The sequence below is a fragment of the Sapajus apella genome, unplaced genomic scaffold, assembly GCF_009761245.1.
Source record: "Sapajus apella isolate SASKATOON/1434 unplaced genomic scaffold, GSC_monkey_1.0 scaffold78, whole genome shotgun sequence".
NCBI classification, from domain to species: Eukaryota; Metazoa; Chordata; class Mammalia; order Primates; family Cebidae; genus Sapajus; species Sapajus apella.
The window spans coordinates 4,044,940-4,068,833 of record NW_022437018.1 but is presented as its reverse complement, the minus strand read 5'-3'; the positions used below and the strand labels follow the sequence as shown (position 1 = coordinate 4,068,833).

At 42.4% G+C, this 23,894-nt stretch overlaps 1 protein-coding gene across 4 annotated transcripts in view; it reads right to left on the bottom strand.

The window, feature by feature from the left end:
• Positions 1-22,787, bottom strand: part of ARID5B (AT-rich interaction domain 5B) — a 198,003-nt gene extending 175,216 nt beyond the window's left edge. For 2 of the 4 annotated variants that reach the window (XM_032252576.1, XM_032252579.1), the window contains exons 1-2: positions 21,822-22,570; positions 21,145-21,399 (exon numbers count right to left, since the gene is read on the bottom strand). In XM_032252576.1, coding sequence (XP_032108467.1) covers positions 21,145-21,399; positions 21,822-21,842 — 276 coding nt within the window. In that variant the 5' untranslated portion in view covers positions 21,843-22,570. Of the gene's footprint in view, positions 1-20,103; positions 21,400-21,821 lie in introns of those variants that run through there. The other 2 variants (XM_032252577.1, XM_032252578.1) reach the window with 2 other exon arrangements.
• Positions 22,788-23,894: the final 1,107 nt, after the last annotated feature.

Below are 23,894 nucleotides of genomic sequence, written 5' to 3'. Positions count from 1 at the left end.
ACAGTCAATTTGCACAGAACTTAAAAGACTGCAGACCAGCTGCTCTCCTGAGATATACACAAGGTGGAAGGAGGGCCAGGAGATGCTCAGCTCCTGTAGACACTCTCATGAGAAGCACACCTGGGACAAGAATCCCTCTCATCTGCATTTTTAGGTCTTCTTTCCACGGGCATATGGCAACATGATTTAAAGCCTCTCCTCAACCACTGTGTATGAAACAAACCTATTTTCTCATGCATTAAGAAGCCTGTTTATATCAGCTACAGGCTCCTTCTGCCCCATTTCTGTCTGCCGATTTCTCATCTAACCAGTCACAATACCTTTTCCGGCAAACTCTCCAGATGCAATGATCAAGAGATGTAAAAAAGACCTGATACGGCTTGTTGACAAGTTTTAAGACTAACAGATCTTCAAGAGATTAGGGCAATCTGTGGTCTACTGTGTATGTCATCTATAGTTGTATGTCTTGAAGAGTTGGGTGATGTTTGGGAGGAACTACCCAAGGACACTGTATCAAAAAGTTAGTGTCTGGGCACCGTGGCTCATGCCCGTAATCCCAGCACTTTCGGAGGTTAAGGTGGGCAGATTGCCTGAGGTCAGGAGTTCGAGACCAGTCTGGCCAACATGGTGAAACCTTGCCTCTACTAAAAATACAAAAAAAATTAGCCAGATGTGGTGGTGTGCACCTGTAATCCCAGCTGCTCAGGAGGGCGAGGAAGGAGAATTGTTTAAACCAGAGAGGTGGAAGTTGCAGTGAGCTGAGATTATGCCACTGCACTCCAGCCTAGGCAACAGAGCAAGACTCCGCCGCCTCAAAAAAAAAAAAAATTAGCCAGGTATGATGGTGCACGCCAGCTATTTGGGAGGCTGTGGTGGGAGGATCTCTTGGGTCATGGAGGTTGAGGTTGCAGTGAGCCACGATCACACTACTGCACTCTGGCCTAGGTGACAGAGTGAGACTCTGTCTCAAAAATAAATAAATAGATAATAAAAGGGAAAAGGGAAAAAAGCAAAACAGAGTAAGAATACCTTTCAACCCTCCTCTGATGAGCTGTACACTAAAGTGATTGGCTCTGTGGCCAGCTGTAGTAGGTTGGCCTTGAAGATGGTCCCTTGAGATTATGTACATCCTTATATAATCTCCTGTTCTTGAGTGTGGGCTAGACAATAATGCCTCACTTCTAACAAATAGAATTAGGCAAAAGTGATGAGATGTCACTTTCAGCATCAGATTATAAAAGGACTATGGCTTGCGTCTCATTCCTACGCTCTACACTCTGAGGGGAGTCTCCTGCCATGTTGTGAGCTGCCTTATGGAGAGGCCCATGTGGCCCAGCAAGGAAGCCAGGGAGGCCCAGCTCCACTGCCAGTGAGGAACTGAGGGCCTCAGTCCAGCAGTCTGAGAGCTCTGAGACCTGCCAATAGGCAAGAGAGTGAGCCCCAAGTATTAATAGATCCTTCCCCTACAGAGCTTTCAGATGGCCACAGCTGGGGTGGACACCTTGACTGCAGCTTTGAGAGTCCCTTAGCCAGAGGCCCCCAGCTAAGCCTTACTCAGTCTCAAGACCCACAGAAACTGTGGATAGTGTTGTTTTAACAAGACACCAAATCTGGGGTAATCTGTTATACAACAATAGATAACTGATACAACTATTTTTAACACAGGACACATTTACACACTATTTTGTGACAATAAAATAAAGTTTGTAAAACGAGGTGCTAAATATCAGTTTCAAGTATGCCTGGAAATCAGATAATTTTCTGCAGAGATGATGACAAACCAACAGTAAAATACTTCATGTAACTGCCTAAATCCTAAATCAACTGCTTATACAAGAGATCTTTCATTCTGGGGGGTATCCATAGAAATTGCCAAGAATACTATTTAACAATGTGAGCATCTTTTTCAGTATAAAAAAGGCAGTATAATCTTGCCAAGTATAGCTAACTTGAACATGTTTTATCTCCTCTAACTAAAGAGAAAGAAAATGATTTTATTCATCTCTTTGTCACCACCCAAAGTACCCTGGTACAGCCTAATAAATATTGATTGAATTTAATTGAATAAAAGGTTATAGTCAAAGGCCCATATTTAAACAGAAATGTTATATTTTTTCAAGAGCAATATTATATTATGCCCTTAACTACCATATTAGAATTCCAAGCCCCATCTTCCTTTTTTTTTCCCTTCTACTCATTTAAGATTCACTTTTATTTGGGAGGCTGAGACAGGCAGATCACCTGAGGTCAGAGTTCAAGACCAGCCTGGCCAACATGGTGAAACCCTGTCTCTACTAAAAATACAAAAAAAGTTAGCCAGGCTTGGTAGTATGTGCCTGTAATCCCAGTTACTCAGGAGACTGAGGCAGGAGAATCACTTGAACCTGGGAGGCAGAAGTTGCAGTGAGCCGAGATTGTGCCATTGCACTCCAGCCTGGGCAGCAAGAGTAAAACTCCATTTCAATAAATAAATAAATAAATAAGAAGATCCATCTTTTAAAAACCAGTTAGAAAACCAGCTGGCACAGCTGACCAGTTAGAACTGTATTAACTGTAAGTACAATCTGCAGACCCTGTCTTCCAGTCCCCCAATCCTCATAGCCAAGATTGAAGCAAGATTCCTCTTTGCTTAAGTAGAAAAAAAAAAAAAAAAGGACACATAAAAAAAGCCTGTAAAGATTAAGGCAAAAAAAAAATTAAGGCAACTGAAATATCTCAATATTCTGACGTGCTGAGAATGTTTTCACTCCACCGCCTCAAGGGGTCATTTAAGGAATTCTGGGGGTCAGGAGTGATTTGAACACCTGCTTGGCTGTCTATTGAATTACTGATCTAGTAACATCAAAAATGTGGAGTGAGAAACAGGACCTATAATGTAAAGAAATAAAAACAAACACAGAGCTCATTGATAATTTTTAAAGACACCACCATTTATGTGATTTATACAATCTGCATTAAAAAAAAAAATCTTCAGCCTTTTTACTAGAACCCCCTTTCTTGCCTGCCCAGATAGTTGGGGATGCATATTTTACAACCAATGCATTGTTGCTAAACACACACTCAACCCCCAGGAGCACAGAACACAATTAGACTATTATGGAGAATATTCACAAGAAACAGAATGGAACAGATTATTTCACTTAAGAAATACCAAATTCAATTATTTTTTCTGTATTTATAACCCATATATTGTGGAATCACTTGGTGAGGAGACTGAGTAGTACAGCAGCATTTCCATCTGAATTTTAGTAATCTGATATACACCGTGGGATTAACCCAAAGCAAAAGGATTTAATGGCCCAGTAGGCCATCTCTATTTGGAAGATCCTTCTTCTGAGATTCACCAACCACTCTGGCTGGAACTTTCCCTTTACATGCTCTGGCTGATACTTTTTGCATCTTTCAAAGAGATGGACTGGAATACACCCCCTACCACGACCACCCCCAAACAAGGAAGATGGTGGGGAGGAAGGGGACAAAGGGATGAAGCAAATTTTCAAGTTAGGGGTGTTCTTAAGAATAGAAAACACAGGAAACTTTTTTTTTTTTTGAGACAGAGTCTTGCTCTGTTGCCCAGGCTGGAGTGCAGTGACGTGATCTTGGCTCACTGCAACCTCCGCCTCCCCAGTTCAAGCAATTCTCCTGCCCCAGCCTCCCGAGTAGCTGGGATTACAGATCGAGCTATTTTTTCGTATTTTTAATAGAGATGGGGTTTCAACATGCTGGCCAAGCTGGTCTGGAACTTCTGACCTCATGATCCACCAGCCTCGGCCTCCCAAAGTGCTGGGATTACAGGCATGAGCCACCATGCCCAACCTACAGGAAACTTTTTAAAAATGAAGCAACAGTGGGCTTATTTAAAATGAATTCAGTGTTTCGCACAGTTCGCAGATCAACACCAGGTTTCCTGCTGGTTATACCATGAAAGGGCGGGGTGGAGTGTGGGGCACTGAGATCAAACATCTGGAAAGCCAGTTTTGTCTCTTGACCTCATCATCCTCCTATCCCAGTGAATTTTGTTGTGGCCAGTGGAAGAGATGTCCCCTAATGTACCTTTCTCTTTTTTTTTGAGACAGAGTCTGGCTCTGTCACCCAGGCTGGAGTTGCAGTACAGTGGCATGACCTTGGCTCACTGCAACCTCCACCTCCCAGGTTCAAGAGATTCTCCTGCCTCAGCCTCCTGAGTAGCTAGGATTACAGGTACATGCCACCACGCCCAGCTAATTTTTGTATTTTTAGTAGAGACAGAGTTCCATCATGTTGGCTGGTCACAAACTCCTGACCTCAAGTGATCCGCCCACCTTGGCCTCCCAAAATGTTGGGATTACAGGTATGAGCCACTGTGCCTGGCCCCTAATGTACATTTAACATGTAAATGGAACAGAATAGAATGGATTTGAACATGTCTCCTTCACAGTGACTGGAAATCACAGACATAGATCAAAAATGTTGAATCTAAACACAAGAGAAGTCCTTTGGGATAAATGAAGAACCAGGAAGCTTAACTCTATTTAACATGATATCCTTAGTTCCTGTTTTTCAAATAATAGTCTAATACTTCAACCCATAAATTAGTTAATAGGGAGTTCTTAACAGTCTAGCAGTTAGGCTTCAAAAGTTAGGATGTGGTCCCTGACCAGCAAGGGCAGCGTTGATAACCAACATCTGCTACAGACCTGGGATAAGCCAGGTCATGGTTTTGTGCTCTCTGCCCATAAGCATCTCACTTGACATTCTTAGCCCAGCAAGATCAACCCATTTCACAGCCAAGAAACTGAGATGCCAGAAAGAGATTAAGCAAATTGGCCAAGATAACACATAGCTACTAACTGGCAGAGTAAGTATTCATGCTTCATTCTACCAGTCTTCAAGGCTAAGGGTTTATATTCTAACTAGAAAGAGAAAACACACGTGTGAATTTATTCAGCAGCATTGGCTTCAGATTCCGCTCCACATCACATGCTAGGCTCCCTGAGGTCTGGCCTCAGTCTAGCTGATTTCCCACTAGACCACTGCTGTCTTACTAAATCCACACCATATCCGATATTGATATGTCCTTCCTTCCTATTTGCCTATGGCTTTGCTCTGCCTAGGATTTCGCCATCTCTCACCCTCATCCTCCCTAGGTGTTTTCAAGGTCCCCTTCTCCAGGACAACTTCCAGGATGGCTACAGGTCACCTTCACACTCATGCACTTCTTCCCACAGCTGGTCCCTGCCTCCCTCCTCAAGCCTAAATGTAGGCACCAGGGCAGAGCCAAGCAGCTCTCCTTCTTACACATCTCTTCCTGCCATCCCTCCAGACTCCAGAGCCCTGGTTTGATCCATCTGGCTGTCCCCACCCCGTTTTTAATGGCCCCTTTAGGACCAACAGGTTTTTTTGCTTTAATGACGGAAATGGGCCAAATATGAGAAAGTTTTAAAAACTGTAACAGTCCAAAGCTTTGCTCTAGAGATGGCAAGGTGGCAGCCTGTGGGCCACATCTGGACAGAAGACACATTTTGTTTAGCCCATACAGAGTGTTTTAAAAATTGGATTGGGCCAGGCGCGGTGGCTCACACCTGTAATCTCAGCACTTTGGGAGGCTGAAGTGGGCAGATCATCTGAGGTCAGGAGTTCAAGACTAGGCTGACCAACATGGCAAAACCCTGTCTCTACTAACAACACAAAAATTAGCCAGGCATGGTGGCGTGCACCTGTAATCCCAGCTACTTAGGAGGCTGGGGCAGGGAGAGTTGCTTGAACCCGGGAGGGGGAGGTTGCAATGAGCCGAGATTGCACCATTGCACTCCAGCCTGGGCAACAGAGTGAGACTCTGTATCAAAAAAAAAAAAAAAAAAAAAAGGATTGAATGGTCAATAAAATCACAAGAAAAACTAGGTTTCTGGCTTCTCTTGAAAAAATGAAAAGATCTGGCAATATCTCAGAGTGGCATTCCTGCCCAGCAATGCTAGGTAGAAACTGAAGAACATTTTATTTTTTAATTAATTAATTATTATTATTATTATTTTTAACTAGAAACAGGGTCTTACTCTCTTGCCCATGCTGGAGTGCAGTGGTGCGATCATGGTTCACCTTGAACTCCTGGGCTCAAGTGATCCTCCCCGCTTAGCCTCCCAAGTAGCTGGGATTACAGGCACGTGCCATGGCACCTGGCTCAAAAGGAACATTTCAAAGGCATCCCTCGAACCAGCCGTGTACTCCTCAGTTCCCCCGAACATCATAGTGTCTCTCAGACCTGGCTCAGTCACTCACTGATCTTATCTGCCTGACCCAGAGGGCACTTACACCTGTGCCTCTGTGGCTTTTTTGTTCCTAGATGGTCAATGGAAGGCCTCAAAGAGGAGGTGGCTTTTGAATGGGACCTTGAAAGATGGATACAGCTGTTGTGCAGTTTTACTTTACAGAGTAAAACCTCAGCTAACTTTACCACCCTTTTCTGATACTTCCCGTTTTCTCTAGGACAGCACGTTTCTGCCACCTGCATTCTGGAATCAAGACACCTTGAGTTCCCATTCAGTCTTTGTCGTTTACCAAGTGAGTGAATTTGAAAACCCGGACAAATTTTCAGATTACCCTCTTGCAAAATGGAGATGACATTAGAATCTACCTCACAGTATTATTGTTCTTTTTTTTCTTTTTTTTGAGATGGAGTCTTGCTCTGTAGCCCAGGCTGGAGTGCAGTGGTGCAATCTTGGCTGACTGCAACCTCTGCTTCCCGGGTCCCGGTTCAAGCAGTCCTGCCTCAGCTTCCCGAGCAGCTGGGATTACAGGCATGTGCCACCATCCCCAGCAAATTTTTGTATTTTTAGTAGAGACAAGGTTTCACTATGTTGTCCAGGCTGGTCTTGAACTCCCGACCTCGGGATCCACCTGCCTTGGTCTCCCAAAGTACTGGGATTATAGGCATGGGCCACTGCACTCCTTCTCTCTCTCTCTCTCTCTTTTTTTTTTTTTTTTTTTTTTGAGACGGAGTTTCACTCTTGTTGCCCAGGCTGGAGTGCAGTGGCATGATCTCAGCTCACTGCAACCTCCACCTCCTGGGTTCAAGGGATTCTCCTGCCTCAGCCTTCTGAGTAGCTGGGATTACAACTGCACACCACCAGGCCCAGCTAATTTTTGTATTTTGTTTTAGTAGAAACGGGGTTTCACCATGTTGTCCAGGCTGGTCTTGAACTCCTGAACTCAGAAGATTGGCCTGACTTGGCCTCCCAAAGTGCTGGGATTACAGGCGTGAGCCATCATGCCTGGCCCAGTATTATTGTTATGAGGAGTAAATAAAATGTCACATATTAATCTGTCAGGACTTAGTTTTACTATTATTTTTATTATTATTTTAAATGAGGGGTTGGCATTTTCTATAAGGGCCAGATAGTAAATATTTTAAGGTCTGTGTGGTAGTCTCTGCTGCAACTACCCAACTCTGCCACTCTAGTATAAAAGCTGCCAGAGACTATTTGTAAGCAACTGGGCATGGCTCTGTGCCAATAAAACTTTATATACAAAAACAGGTAGTTCAGCCTGGTCAACATGGCAAAACCCGATCTCTACCAAAAAAATACAAAAATTAGCTGGGCATGGTGGTACCTGCCAGTAATCCCATCTACTCGGGAGGCTGAGGCACAAGAATCTGTTGAACCTGGGCAACAGAGGTTGCAGTGAGGTGAGATCATGCCATTACACTCCAGCCTGCGTGACAGAGAGAGACACTATCTCAAAAACAAATAAACAAGGCCGGGTGTGATGGCTCACACCTGTAACCCCAGGAATTTGGAAGGCCGAAATGGATGGATTGCTTGGTGTCAGGAGTTCAGGACCAGCCTGACCAACATGGTGAAACTTTATCTCTACTAAAAATACAAAAATGAGCCAGGTGTGTTGGGGGGCGCCTGTAATCTCAGCTACTCTGGAGGCTGAGGCAAGAGAATCACTTGAACCTGGGAGGCGGAGGTTGCAGTGAGCTGAGATCGCGCCATTGCACTCCAGCCTGGGTGACAGAGTCAGACTCTGTCTCAAACGAACAGACAAACAAACAAGACGGGTAGTAGGCCAGGCTTGGCTCTATGGGCCTTAGTTTGCCTTAGCTTGCCCTGTTTTCAACCCTCTCCACAGACAAATGACGTACATTAGCTCTAAATGTGCACCCCAGGTGTCTAGATGATACTAGACCAATAGATGCCTCCAGTGGGCATCAATGGGCATCTCTAATCTGGCTCCTGGATTCACCAAGGCCAAGCCAAGCCCAGAAGCCATCTTGCAGGGAGGCTGCTCTCACCTCTACACCTTGCCTAGAAACTTCCCAATCTTCACTCCCAGATCCCTTTAGACCTTAACTCAAATGACATTTCTCTTAAAATGCCACCAGAGACCTTTCCGACAAAATCATGTACCCCTGGCATAGGAACTTGTATTTTCCTTTCATTATTTTTACCTTATCACAAAATCAGCCCTTTGTTTGTGATAGGTTATTTACTAGGTTGCAGCAGAGACTACCACACAGACCTTAAAACATTTACTATCTGGCCCTTATAGAAAATGCCAGCCCCTCATTTAAAATAATATTAATAAAAATAATAATAAAACTAAGTCCTGACAGATTAGTATGTGACACTGCCTGACGGTAAGCTCCATGGGGGCAGGATCTACCTGGTTTTCCACCTCTCTCTCTCCGGTGCCCAGTGTGGGCTGCACACAAAAGCACGCTGGAGGTACTGAGTCTGAGACTCCTCTCCTGTGAAATGTGAGAAAGGCGCTATGTGGCCCTTTGAAAGTGTGTTACCTGTGTGTAGGGTATTACTATTATCTGGGTATCAGTCAACTGTGAAAGTCCCTAAAGAGCAGGAAAGAAGCTTTCATGAAGACTCAAAGAACAGGTCAGTATATAGTGAAAGTCCCAATGCTGATGTTGAGAGTTCTCAATATACTCTAAAGTTATAATGAGAAACAAAGGCCACCCACTGGTCTTGGCAGCACTGGCGATTAACATGGGTTTCAGTCCTGACTTTGAGTCTCACCTATGTGTGTCCTTGGGCAAGTTCCTTTAACTTCTATTGGCCTCAGCCGCATCATCCACAAAGTGTGAAAATGTCAAAAATACTACCGGCATTATAGACTACCCATGAGAATTAAATGAGATATTTTATTTATATTTAATTTATATGTTAATGAATTTGAAATGTCTGACACATAAGAGGTTACTGAATAAATGGAAAATGCTGTGACTCTGACTTCACTGAAAACACTGTGGGTGGCTGGGCATGGTGGCTCAGGCCTGTAAACCCAGCACTTTGAGAGGCCAAGGCAGGCAGATCACGAGGTCAAGAGATCATGACTATCCTGGCCAACACGGTGAAACCCCATCTCTACTAAAAATATAAAAATTAGCCGGATGTGGTGGTGCGTGCCTGTAGTCCCAGCTACTCAGGAGGCTGAGGCAGGAGAATCACTTGAACCTGGGAGGTGGAGGTTGCAGTGAGATTGTGCCACTGCACTCCAGCCTGGGCAACAGAGTGAGATTCAGTCTCAAAACAACAACAACAACAACAACAACAACAACAACAGAAAACACTGGAGGTGAAATTTTTGCAGATGGTTTTGGGAAAGAGAAAGGTGGGGCATTTTCTCTGGGCTGTGAATACATAGAGAAGAGAAAGCATTCTAGAAGGAAGCGTTGTGGCTCTAAAACTAAAATGTATGGAGATGGTTTTCCCTCCATTTGGGACAAATTAATCAAGTTGCTTCTTCTTACTATAGGGGAGTAAATGTGCTCTCTGAGGACAGAAATCTCTGTGTACCAGTCACTCACTGTTCACTATTATATCCCCAGCACAGAGACTGACTGACTCAGAGCAGTCACATAGTAGATACATGCTTCTGAATGATGAAACCATCCATGAGTATCAGATGTTGGCAAAATACCAATCCATTTGTTACCAACATTGCCACCTTTTGGCAAACCTTTTCTTCAGCCAATATAAATAGCATCCCATTAGAGGGCCCTCCTCCTTTCAGGAAAAATTACGGAAATGAAGGTGATGTCCAGTCCGGGATCCTGAATATCAATCCTGGCTTCCGTGTAATCGCTGACTCTCTGGTAAGTATGCTTTCATTCCAATAAAGTCCATACTCTCCATGTGTTGTTTTATAAAAGTGATGTCCCCAGCTGGGCACAGGGGCTAATGTCTGTAATCCCAGCACTTTGGGAAGTCGAGGCAGGTGGATTGCCTGAGCTCAGGAGTTCGTGACAACCAGCCTGGGCAACACGGTGAAACCCTATCTTTATTTTTTAAAAATACAAAAAATTAGCCAGGCATGGTGGCGTGCGCCTGTAGTCCCAGCTACTCGGGAGGCTGAGGCAAGAGAATTGCTTGAACCCAGGAGGCAGAAGTTGCAGTGAGCCGAGATTGCACCACTGCACTCCAGCCTGGGTGGCAGAGCTTGACTGTGTTGAAAAAAAAAAAAAAAAAAAGTGATGTCCCCCATGGCACCATCCACTGGTATGAGACAGGACACTGGAATGACCTACCAGAAACACACCCATGGGAAGCACTTGCCTACTTTCCTCAGGGCATGACCTCAAGAGAGCAGCCCCTTCCCCAAACAGCAGACCACACTGTGGTGCCTGAGAACACTGAATTCTGGTTCCACTTCTGTCACTCGCTGGTTCCAAGGATATGCCCAAGACTTTTCTGGGCCTTAGGTACTGCATCTATTAAATAAAGAGGGCTGGGTTTGTTCTCCTCAGTCTCTTTTATCTTGTTATCCTGTGAGTCTACTAAAATGTCCATGGCAAATTAGACATGAGCCTTTCTCTTAAATAATCATGGCAATTCTTCTTGACCATCCTTATCAACAATACCAAGGGACTTTAAGCTAGTCAAGCCTAAAACCAAACATGTTGGCTGATGGCAGAGCCAGAGGGACCAACTTTATCAATGGATACACCAAAGTTCCAGCCAGGAAAAGGTCTCCGAGAACATTATCAATGACCTGTTCTGCATCTGACCTTCACTGGTCTGCCCTTTGTCTTGTCTCACCAGCGTCTTTTCCATAATGCAAATTTCCAACCAGAACACTGCCAAAGTTTCATAGTCACAGAAGAAAGACAATGAAACCTAAGCCTATCACATTCAGGAAAGTCGCAGGACAAGAGAATGGGTGAGAACATTTTTATTCTCTCATACTGTATCCGGCTAATGTGCCTTATTTCTAGTGATACTCTGAGCTGAGCTCAAACTAGATAATAGCAAGCAAAAATTGAACCAAAGGGAAAACAGTATGTCAAAACTGTTTCCATCTCATTTTCCACAAGAGAGCTCAGGGCAAGACTAGTGACAAGCAACTAGAGGGTAACGTGGCCTGTTATCTCTGTAGCATGGAAGCCTTCCCTTGTAGGGGTTAACAAAACCCATATGTACGTATGTGTAACGTATACAGAGATAACAGGACAAGTTATCTGTGAGTATGTATATATATACAACATATATATACATACACACATAATTATAAACATGCATATATACATTTTTATTTTCTTCAGCTGTATTGAAGTATAATTGACTCACAAAATAGTGTACAATTAAGTATACAATATGATGATTGTATATATTTAAGGTATACAATGTGATGATTTGATATACATATATATCATGAAGATGACCACAATCAAGCTAATTAACATTCATCACTTCACTTCACACAGTTATCTTTTTCTGGTATGATGATCAGCACCTAAGATCTACTCTGTAAGCAAATTTCACACATACCATATAGTACTATTAACTATAGTTACTGTGCTGTACATTAGATCTCCAGATAGAAGATGAATGCATAAATAAGATGAATATATTATAACTAAAAGTTTGTACCTTTGACCAACATCCTATAATATACATATTTTAAAAACGTATTCCTCCCTTAAGAAGAATACACGGTATTAGTGAGTTTAAATTATTTGCACTTAGTTCTTTGTCTCCAGTTATACTGTGTTCTTTCGTGCTTGTGAAACGTGCTTTAATTAGCAAATATCTGTAAATAATTTACTTGCTTTTCAAATACAATAGAACAATGGAGTCGATTTTCACATACATTTACCAAGCAAGTATCCTGGGTCATAAGCCAGACTCTCTCACTGTTCAATAACTATTTCAAGCTGTCTAACTCTTGCTGCCCTCCTGGGTGGAGGGTTGGGGTAGGGGGCTAGAAGCCCAAGTTCCAGTAGCAACATCCCATTTTGCAAGGCCCCAGAAGGCAAGCACAGACGGTTGTCTACCCCATGCTAAAACAAACTCTTACACCCCTAACCCTAGAACCTTCCCCAATAAGCATGGACGTGAGCCAAGAGCAAAGGGCGCTGGAGTAATGAGGGCAGGATAAAGGCACCCTTCTGCCCCCTACCCCCCAAACCCCGAAAGCACAAGACAAAAAGCCTAAGGCACAATGAATGGCCTATGAATCATGGAACTTCATCTAGGCTCTGCAGGGTTAAAACTGGGTGCCGCGCGTGCAGTGCAAAGAAGGATGTTAAATCAAATGAGAATGACTGCTCCAGGACGGGAGGCACTATTATTTTGAATAAGATTGAAAAGGCCAGAAAAAGCAATTCAAAAACATTTCAATTATGTATTTCCCAGAACTACATCTCTGAGCAACTAATGCAAATGTTACCACCACAATAAAACTTCTTCCCACATATAAAACATGTTGAACAGCATATACTTTATATATCATATGCATATTTTTGACTATTAATAAAAAATTCAAAATCTATGTATGCTTTACTCTCCTAAGCAATACAGTAATTATGATTAAGGGACAAGCAGCACAAAAAGAGCCAATTTATCTTACTCGTGCTCAGGAATACTATTGTGTAACTAAGCAACTAAAGACAAAATATGGTCTAATTAATTCACTCCTATGCTTATTTAAAAGACACAATTAGAACATTTTTATTTTCCAGCTTGCACAGTAGCTCAACATGCTTAACGGTGTAGAAAGCAAAGCCCATTATTCTCAAAGACAAGAGTTTAATGTTTAGTGCCACTGATCAGGCTTGGAACTCAACTATAGGGTGGAGGGGGTGTTTCATAGCCCGGGTGTGCTTGGAGCTATGAGAAAAGAAAGGTGGGGAAAAAGATGTTTCTGGGGTCACAATACTGACTAGCAACATGTGGCCTCTGCAGTCTGGAGTTCTTACTGGGCCACAGGAATGGAGATGTGGCTGTGAGCTTGGCAGTCATATGCCAAGGACACACGCCACTGTGTCTATTTATACAGCCACAAAGATCCTACAGAAAATTCACATAATTAAACCACCCATCCTAGACTGCGTGATAAATGTCAAATATCCATCTTTAACGCTGCTAACAGTGCATCTGATTTTAAAAGCAGAATTAATTTATGCAAGTGTGTGCGAGAGATTGATGCCATTAGCATGATTCTAAAGTACCCTTTCAATAATCATCATCATCTGCGTGTTTGAAATGTGTTGTCGATACTGATGCTCACAGTCCAGGGCATGAGGGACATACTCTGGAGGGTTAAGGCCAAGGTTCTCATCTCCAGCAAGTCAGTGAAGGAACACAGTGTGGCCAGCAAAATCCATCCTTGGATTTCTGCAAGTGTAGCTTCTTCAAGAAATGAAGGAATCCATGACCACATCTCTGAGAGGCGAATGAATCCTTAAGCCAACAATCGATAAATTTGTTTTAAATTTCCTTAAAAGCCAAGGCAACGGGTAATCACTAGCTACAATATTATCCTGAGTAGGAGATGGCAAATATCCAACTACGCTGGCTATAAAAAAAATGACAAGTGAATGCATTTGATTCAAGCAATTATATTCTGGATATTGGTTAAAACTAGACTTTGATAAATGAGCTTGAGTCATATATCACTAGATGCCACCATGAACAATGGTATGCTTTATTAATAATTAATAATAAAGTATTTACATGTATGGACTCTTGTATTTCATAAAAAGAACATTTCCTTAGTGTGTGCCTGACAGTCTAATTGTTGAGAGGTTTTAATTGCTTACAATTTTGAGGCACTATCAAACATGTGGCCTAGTTAAGACCATCAGCCTGAAAAACATGCTGGCTCGGGTGAACTGCCAACCAACACCAGGTGAGGAGTGACTCTTCTTTCTTGAAGTTTAGGCTTTTCATAGGTTGCCATCCCAAAGCCCTGACTTTTTATGGATTGACTGCTGAAGACTGGAAAAGTACCCAGCAAGATAAGAGATGCTGGCTCCAGCCTGATCATTCAGTCCCAAATATTTGCTCATTTCTTTGGTGAGTGCTCCTAAGGAAAAAAGCGCTTCCCATGTTTTCACATTCTACAGTGCAAAATGACTACAGACTTTGGAAGAGAAAGAAGTGTGAGACGGAGTCCTGGATCTGGTCTACCTGTGGATGACCAGTCACTGGTCCTCTGTCAGAAAGAAACTGGATAAAGCTTAAAGAAGGTAAGGCTGTGTAAGAAGGCGTTTTAATTATGTGGTTCAGTGACTCAAAAAATACTCACTGAATAGCAATGAACACTGTGGAGGACCGAAAGGTGAATAAGGCACACCTCTCCCTGCTCCTGAGAATAGCACTGTGGTGGGGAGCATAGGGTCAAGGTGACAGGTAAAGGAAAAGAACACAGATAATTATAAGGCACAAGGTGCAAAATGCACAAGAGGTTTCAGCCAACTACTGGACTATAAGCTCCCTGGGAATAGTGATTTTTGGCTGTCTTGTTCATGCTGTATCCCCAAGGCCTAGAATAGGATCTGGCACACAGTGGGTGCTCTACAAATATGTGTCCAGAGAGTAAGAATTCAAAGATGAAGACAGTACTTTCTCATTTCCAGAAAGATTAAGAAAGGCTACAAATAAATAGTGATCTCAATTCATCTCAACTTAAACTAAGGAATTCAGACGGAAAGAGTCTGATGGCTTTTCTGTGACCACTCTCTGTCTACAAAGGCAGTCTGGGAACTCCTTGAGGGCAGAGGCCATTCTTTTTCATCTCTTGTATCCAAGTGCCAGCACACAGTAGGTTTTCAACCAACATCTGGGAAAATTAATAAAATCTTTTTCCAAAAGACATGATGGTTGGGAGCCTTCCTTTGGACGCCTATTTATTACATGTATTATCAGCACAATTTACTGACGTGTTATGTCTCATATTGCTTTTATATTTTTAGATGGGTAGATCTCATCTCCTTATCAAGATTGATAAATTTATTCAGAAAAAGGGTCACATCACAAATCATTTTCCATCCATCTCTTCACCTAGCAGAGTACTAAGTACACAGGACTTCACAAGTAGTTTTTGATTAACTAAAGATAGGCAATACTAATATTGGCTGGAGTTTCGATCTTAATCATACAAAACATAATTTATTTCACTCATTCTCAAATTTTAATGTCCTAGAATCAATGTTGAAATTGGATTGGATATGTAAAAGTTAATAATATTAATGTTCAATTTCTTATTACTTAAGTTTCTTATATTTCTGATATTACTAGTTCTTGGTCAAAACTCAAGCAAGGAAGAAAAGCAGGTACACAATCATCTACCTTATTTCAGATCAACCACATAGGCCAGAGGTCAGCAAACTTTTTCTGTAGAAAGCCAGATAATAAACATTTCCACTTTGCCAGCGATCTGGTAACTGTCAAAACAACTCAACTGCTGTTGGAGCCTAAGAGCAGCCATAAGCAATTCATAAACAAATTAGCATGGCCACATTCCAATAAAACTTTATTCACAAAAACAGGCAGTGGGCCAGATTTGGCCTTCAGGCCTTATTTGGCTGACCCTTGTCACAGTCCAGTAATTTCTCTCCACGTAATTCTTTACATTCGTATCTTTGTTCAAAAAGGCCTGCTTGCTAGAGAGTAAAGGTTAATTCCTTTTTTTAGCTTAAGATGATTACTAAAAATAACCAATAACTATTATAAGTGCAATCATTATTCATTAAACTCTCATGTGTAGGTACTATGCTAGATTCTGGACCCTTTTCATTATTATCTCTGATTCTCCCAGCACAGTAGAGATCATTAAATCCATTTTACAGAGGAAGAAACTGAGGCTTAAAAAAGTTAAAGCAATTGCCTAAGGCCAGCATGGTCTCAGAAATATCTGAAAAATTACCTTATGGCTATAGTCCAAGACTGAGGAGCTATACAAAAAGAAGAAAGGCCAATCCAGCACCTTCTAGATTCCAGAATGAGTCTGTCTAACTCCAGATATGATCAAATCAGGCAATCTTTTGGAAAAAAAAAAAAAAAAAGAATCCTGCTGATCCAGTTGAAAGCTTACTTCTGCAGTGCAATGTATATCCTTAAGACACTTTATATTTTGGTGACACAGATAAAGCTGACGTAGAGATGACAGGTAGCCTGATTTGGTAGGACTTGGATGCCCACATGTCCTAGCAAAGTAACCTAGGTGCCATTCCCTCACACAGAAAGCCTTCTTCAGCAAGCTCTATGGTAGTGGTTTCAAACTTCAGCGAGAAAAATGCTAATACATTAACGATAATAACAGCAGTCAACCGTTATTGAAGTATCTACTATGTGTCAGCCTCGGGTATACGCATTTTACATATATTAACTTATATAATCCTTAAAATAATCCTAGGAAATGAGGACTGTATTTCCACTTCACAGATGAGAAAACTGAGGCACAGAGAGTTTAGAACTTGTCCAAGATCACACAGCTAGACAGAGACTGTTAAAATATTCAAAATTCAGACTCCTAGGCCCAACTCCAGAGATTCTAATAGAGTAGATTTCAACAGGGGTCCCAGAATGTGCATTTTTACTATTTTTTTTTAACTCAGTAGTAAGGCTGGTGATAACCAAACCACTTTTAGAAATCCTGAATGCAGGTTAGAATCTGTACTATCCAGGAATGCCTGATCTTGACACCTGGACATCGTTAGCTCAGCCATCCACATTCACCATTGGAAGTGACCAACCACAGCTGGGATTCTTGTAAAACCCCAGTGATGGCTGATCAGGCTGAAATCCAAGCTCGCATATCCAACCATATTAAGAGGGTATACTGCCAATAGATTAAGCACTTGGCAACTTGAAAATGAATGTAATCAGAAGTTATCCAGTAACAGAACCAATTACCTGGCTACTTTGCCATTTTCCTCCTCTGAAGAGCTACTGGCTGAATGTGGCAATTGTCAGTAATCGCTAAAGACACTTAACTCCTTGCACATGGCCCTGCTATTCATTTTCATGGTAATTTAAGACAGTATCATTTTTAGGTCCACAAACCTCCACAGGGACATGAAAGTTATTATTTTGTTATTTATAAAGTTAAGAAGATTAAGAGCAAAGTTCACCATAATCGTAATTCTTTTTATTTAAGCACTTTACAGTATATAAAGTTATTTTGTCTATACATCCTCTTGATCTTCATCAGCAATCTATAGTTATCCCTACTTTGTTGCCATTTTGCAGTTGAAGAAACTGAGGCTCCAAGTACTTATGGTTGTTCAAGATTAAGCAAATAGCAAGTTGCGGAATCAAAATGTGACTTTTCTTGAATGCTTTTCCTAAACTCCAGTTGCCAACACTGGAAATATTACATATGAAGGCATCGGTGTTTATAAGCATATAAATCAACACCATCATTATTAAAATGAATAGTAAATAGTTAATGATTATTAATAACTATTAAAATATAACTGGTATCATATATCACTGATTAGAATTAGCTGAACTTTGTAGGATAAGGATGGTTTTACTACGTAGACATCTGGTGGCCTTTGGCAAAGCTGATTAACTAGTTACAATTCTAAAATGTCTGAGGGACTGTCCACATTAGTATTTACTGCTAGAATATAATATGATGTGTTCAAGCTCTGTTTTCAAGGGTAGGTTTCACTGGGGAGGAAAGAGAATCTTGAAGTTCAAGGAGACCTGGGTTCTAGCCTGGTGACCTTTGACAAATCACATGACCTTTCCAAGTCTATGCCCCTATCTGTAAAATGGGTGTACAAAGTCCTGCCTTACCCAGCCTCCAACAATAATTATAAAAATAATGAAAAAATGTTCCCAAAAACAAAAACAAAAAACCGTCTGCAAATCACAGCAAACCACACAGGGACGCTATTTCTAATCTTGCACAATGATCATTTTTCTGCTTTTAGAACTGACGTCTTTACATTTCAAGAAATCATAAAAAGGCAGAATGATTCTCTTAAACCAAAAAAAGCATACTGAGTCCTAACTGTCCTTTGGAAATGGATGCTGATGTCAGCTCAATCAAGAAATTATTAACCTCCATTTGGTTACTTAAAATAAACTGTACTGGCTGATTAAATGTGCTGAACATTTTCTCCAAGTCACAGTGTAAATCACCAAGAAATCTTTCTCTTTCAGTTACATATTGCAAATGGCAAATGTATCATTCAAAACTATTTAAAATCAATATTAAAAACCATTTAAATATATATAAACAAGTTAATGGAGTAAGTGAAAACAAAGCAAATTTCTTAATGAGAGGGCCCTGTTGCCCCCTCTAGGTGCCAGCAGTAAATGCTGGTTTCTGTAAAGCTCTCCTCCAGGAGACTGCTGCTGCTATTCTGCTAATGAATGACTAACTTAGGCCAGTGGGGAAATGACATCACCAGGGTGGAAAACCGATCTGCATTGGGAAACTTTCTACCTGCTTTACATTTGTCATAATTATTTTGCACAATGCAGCCTGCATTTGCATAATTTTGAGGCGTGTCATTATCTCAATTGAAAATTGTTTTAATATGGCTGAATAATTCACAATGACATCAGCCGAAGTCCTAATGAAATATACAAGTATAATCATACAGCTAATTACCAGCCGTGTTAGCATTAAAAAACAAATCATGCATAATATTAGAGGATGTATATGCAGCTGAGGATTATAAATAGAGCCATCTCCCTCCACAAACCCCCTAGAGTTTACTTTTAAATGGCAAGATTAATTTTCTCAGGTATGGCTCATATAGCAGTGACAAATGCACAGAGCATTACAATGGTTCCCTTTCAATTCCCCATAATGAACAATAAAAAGAAATCGTGTATTTAAAAATATATCTATTCACTGTCAACACTTCTCGCAGATGCAACGTTTGGCAAATATAGCCTTTATTCTCAAATCAGAATTCACCATTTAATTACACCAACAGAAATTAAAACTGGGCCAAGTGGGGTCAACTTGGGGTCTTTAAAAAATAACCCAATTTCAATCCCGCCCCCCCAATATCCCCCCACCGGCCCCGCCAAAAAAAAAAAAAAAAAAGGAGTGACCACAAAATATCCCATAAAACACTGAATAATTTCCTCCTGGACTTAGTCAGATGTCTATTAGGCACTAGTTCTTTTCTGGATATTTAATCCTTCCCTTTTCCAGATCACAGGCCATGTTGAAGTAATAAATTTGAAAAGCAAATAATAAGAAATCAGGAGGGGGAGGCGGAGGAAGACAGCTGCGCAGGAAAGTTGGGTCGGGGGAGGAGGCCGAGCCAGACCTTGGGAGGGGGAAAGAGCTCAACCTGTTGGTAGGTTGCAGGATTTTTCACAGTATTTCCAAACAACACCTTTTTAAAATTGCAGGCGGACGTCGGGAAATATGAACATTTAAAAAGCAAAGCTGACGGGGGAGGGCGGAGGGGGGAGGTGAGCGGGGAGGTGGGAGGGGCTTATTTCCGAAAAGGCAGATTCGAGGGCGAACGTTTCGACGAAGTCCAGTAATTAACCGGCGTAGACCACTGACGGGTAATTCGATCCTGGGGAGAGGGAGTGAACAGGCGATGCCAAAAGTACTGTCAACTCCATCAGACCAAGGAATTCTGGAAGGACTGGCAGCTCCGAGCCCCCGGATGAGTTAAACGGGAAACCATTCATTTAACAAAAAGAGCCTTAGATCCTTAGATCCTTACACCTACCTCGAAAGCTCGAGAGCCTGGCACAGCACTAGCTGCCCTCAAAAGTCTGTTTGATTGCCCTGCTCTCGCTCTGGCAACACAAAGCCTCGCCAGGCGGCCGTGCGCCCTCCCTCCCCGCTGCGCCGTGGGCACAGACGCCCCAAAATAGTTCCCCCGGTAGGTACCACGGCGCTGAGGTCGGTCAGCTGACGAGGGGAGCCCGCAGAACTGCGGTCACACATGCAATGACAGAGCCGAAGGGAGGCGGCCGCCCCGGCGCCCGGTGACAGCGGGCTCACCTCCGGCGTCCTCCCGGGAGCGAGGCGAGCGCCCCCGCGGCCGCCCAGAAACGTGCCGGGGACGCTCTGTCCCTCCCCGCCCTCCCCGGGAGCGCCGTCTGGGCACGGAGAACGCCGGACCCGCGGGGCCAGTGGGCGAGCACACACCCCTCTGCCCTCCCCTCCCCCGGCCCCGTCCCACACACCCCCAAAGATCGCGCAGGAAGACGTCCACTTTGCGTGGAGTAATTGCAAACTAGAACATCAAATGGCTTGTCCGCGGGGAGGGGGAGTGGGCTAGAGATAGTTGTTAATGCTTAACGTGTTTGTGCCTGTTACACCACCGCTTTGAAATCCGCCCGGGCAGATCTGCAAGTTATTTGAATGTATTATTCCAGTACCTGTCATTTATCACTTTATTCAACACGTCTTTGCCAACTCAATAGCTTTTGATCTCATTCTGCCTCCATTTCGTAATTTCCGCCCTCTTAAACATATCAAATACTTACTTTAAAAAAAAGAGAACAATATCGAAACCCACCGAAAGAAATCCACCCAGACACGACCGAGCGAGACACGAAGGTAAATTTTCAAAAGGCAAAAAATATAAAAAAGCATGTGATGTTCAAGAGGCAATAGCAGGACAGCAAATGAACACACACACACACACACACACACACACACACAATCCTTGAACAAAACCCTTCTCGAACAAGTTATTTGATCTTGACTAAAATCAGCAGTTGGATCCTCTTTGTAAAGCTGACAGCCAAACTCTGACAATGGTAAAATACTCGAGCCCCAGCTAGTGGCGCTACCCCTTTAAAAAAGGAGTCGATTCTGCTCGCCTGCAGAAGTGAATACAGTATTTTCAAGCTTGCCCTGTAATAAGCATTACTAGGGGGAAAAATAATAAAGAAAGAAGAGAGGGACAGACAGGTTTACCACCTCGCCATGGTCGCTATTTCTGCCCTGGGGAGTGTCTTCTGGGAGGAAATAAAGTTTAGAGCTGGATAAAAGTTGCCGGCTGGTCCTCTCTTCCCACAACAGCTGGAGCTCCGCTATGCAAATCGGATCCTTTGGCGTACATCTTACAAAGAAAAAGTCGCCAAGGGACAAAATTCTTGGTTTGCCTTCAAGGTGGAATTGAAAAGCCTTGTAGAAAATGTAAGGTCCGTGCAAGCCACACGGTGAGCCGACCCACTGCAGGGGGGAAAAAACACCAAATAAATAATGTAGCCATCAGAGCACAAACATCTATTCCCAGACACATTTACACACAGACATCCACTCTCTTAATACAGACGATCCAACAGATATAACGCTGGGTGGAAAAATAATAGCACCCACAAATTTTCTGCCTCCCTTAAAAAAAAAGAAAACTCAGGGCCCCCCACCGCCACTTCTCCCCACCTCCCCATCTGAGGCGGTAAAATTACATTATGTATGTATGATCAGTGCAGGGATTTTTTTAAACAATAAAAATGATTTGGGAGGATGCAGAGGGTAAAAGTTTGGTGAAAAGTTTGTGGGGGGTGTGGGTGGGTGCAGAGGTGTGGGTGAGCTGGGGGGTTGGGGGGTGCCGGGGGGTGCCGGGATCGGAGGAGCGGAGGAGAGCGAAATACCTGGAGTGAGTTGGGCTCCATCTCGACGTTCTGAATTGATTGAACTCAACATTCTCTCCAAACTTGTTGGCTTGAATGGATTGCATCAGGTCCTGGCAGGGAAACGCATTCTCTGCCTCCAGCCGGCGTAATGTCTCAATATAAAACTGAGCTCTTGCCTCCCTTTGGGCACCGAAATGATTGAAAATATGTCCTAATATTTCTATAACAACTCAATTTTCAGCTCCTGAAAAAACTATGTGGGTTTCCTTCCAAATATGGATTGATCAAATTCATAATCGAGAGAAAGACGCCGTACGATCTCGGCGGGAAGAGGATGGATCAAGGCAAAAAACACATAGGAAAATTTGTAAAAATAAAAAGCACCCTAAAAAGTGTGTGAAGATGTGATTTCTCTCTCTCTAACCGCCCCTGTCTAGGGATATCGTCTGATGAGATTTTTGGAGGAGAGGAGGGCTAGCGAGCTTCGCTGTGCATCTGACAGGACCTGCTTGTATATGTCTAATATAAAGAACATTTCCTGCAGAGATTCCGGGGCGCTGCTCCTCTTTCTAATGCTCCTTAGCAGATTTGCTGTTATTAGACATGTAGATTTGTTTGATAGTTAAATTACGCTTCCTCACTGCCATGTTTTCGAGAACTAATCTGTTAAATTATCTTTTGATGCCTATTTACATGGAAGGGAAAAGTGGGTTATCGATTATATAAACATATAAATATTAATGCATTTGTTCGCTTCGCAAAAAAAATACTCAGCAAAAAAAAAAAAAGACAAGTGAGCAGTGCACACACATCTTAGGATTTTGCAAACAATATTGAACGGACAGCTACTGCATTTAGGGACTGGAACAATAAACGATGCATGATAAATCAATAAATACGAGCAGCGAGTCTGCTCAGAATATGAATTCAGGCTCCCGGTTCTGCGTGTGCATTCTTTAATTTTGAAGTATATACACTAGTACGTGTTTACAATGCTGATGGACGCCAAGGGCGCTCTCAAATGATAATGTGTTTATATAACCCAGCGCTACAGGAATAATATACCGACTCCTACCCCACCCCCATCCCCTCCCCCGCCAAAAAAGGGAGGGGAGCTTCCTCAATAATAGTTTGAAACTGAAAAAATCCATTTGCAAACTAGTTAAATACAACCAGAAATTAAGCTGTTGAAAACCGAGGGCATGAACCGTAAGACAATAAAGGCTTTAAATGTGTATATTTATTGTTCTGGAGCCCTGGAGCATTGCGAGGTTTGCATGCACGGCTATTATGCAAACACAGAGAAACTTAAGAGCGACAGAACAAGGAACAGGCAGAGACTGCAAAGCCCTCGCTCGCTCCGACCCAGCTGCCGGTCCTCCGCCAGGCTAGATTGCATTTTCGCAGTGTTGATTTAAAATGGTGTACTTGCTTCCCCCACGTTCCCCCACTCCCTTCCCCGCTCTCCTCCCACTCTTTCCAGCACACCCCCACTCCAGTTTTTATTATATTGGCACCAATCTTTCCAAAGTGGGTCTGGCATGCTAAAAAAGTAAACATGTACTATATGGGGAATAAGGTCTGTATAGTATGACAGTTGAAACTTGATCTGTGATAAAATTACAGGATGTTGAAATTACTAGTAAGCTATTTTTAACGCTTTCGCAACGTTTCACCTCTAGTCACAGCATCTAGTTGAAACAGGATTACTTTAATGAAAATTATATTCACATGGCTGAAGTTAATACACCCGGCAGAGCACAAATGCCTCATATTCAGTGACTTGAGGTGGAAAGACCCTCTGTGTGTATTTTTATGCCTTTTCATAACGTCTGTGTCCGCTGCAGTAAGAATTAGGGCACTTAACATTATCTAAACCACATTTTTTTGATTCAGAACATGGGGAAGTAATAAAAGGCAAGATCTATCTCGTTTCTATACACACAGATAAACGAAAGAAAATGGCAGATCCTCCAATTACAGTAAATAATAAAAGCCCATGCCAAAGAACCGGTATTTTGAAAGCTGTCGAAAACTGTTTTAATAATTTAAAGTAATATCACAACTCTGCACTATGGAGGAATACAATTC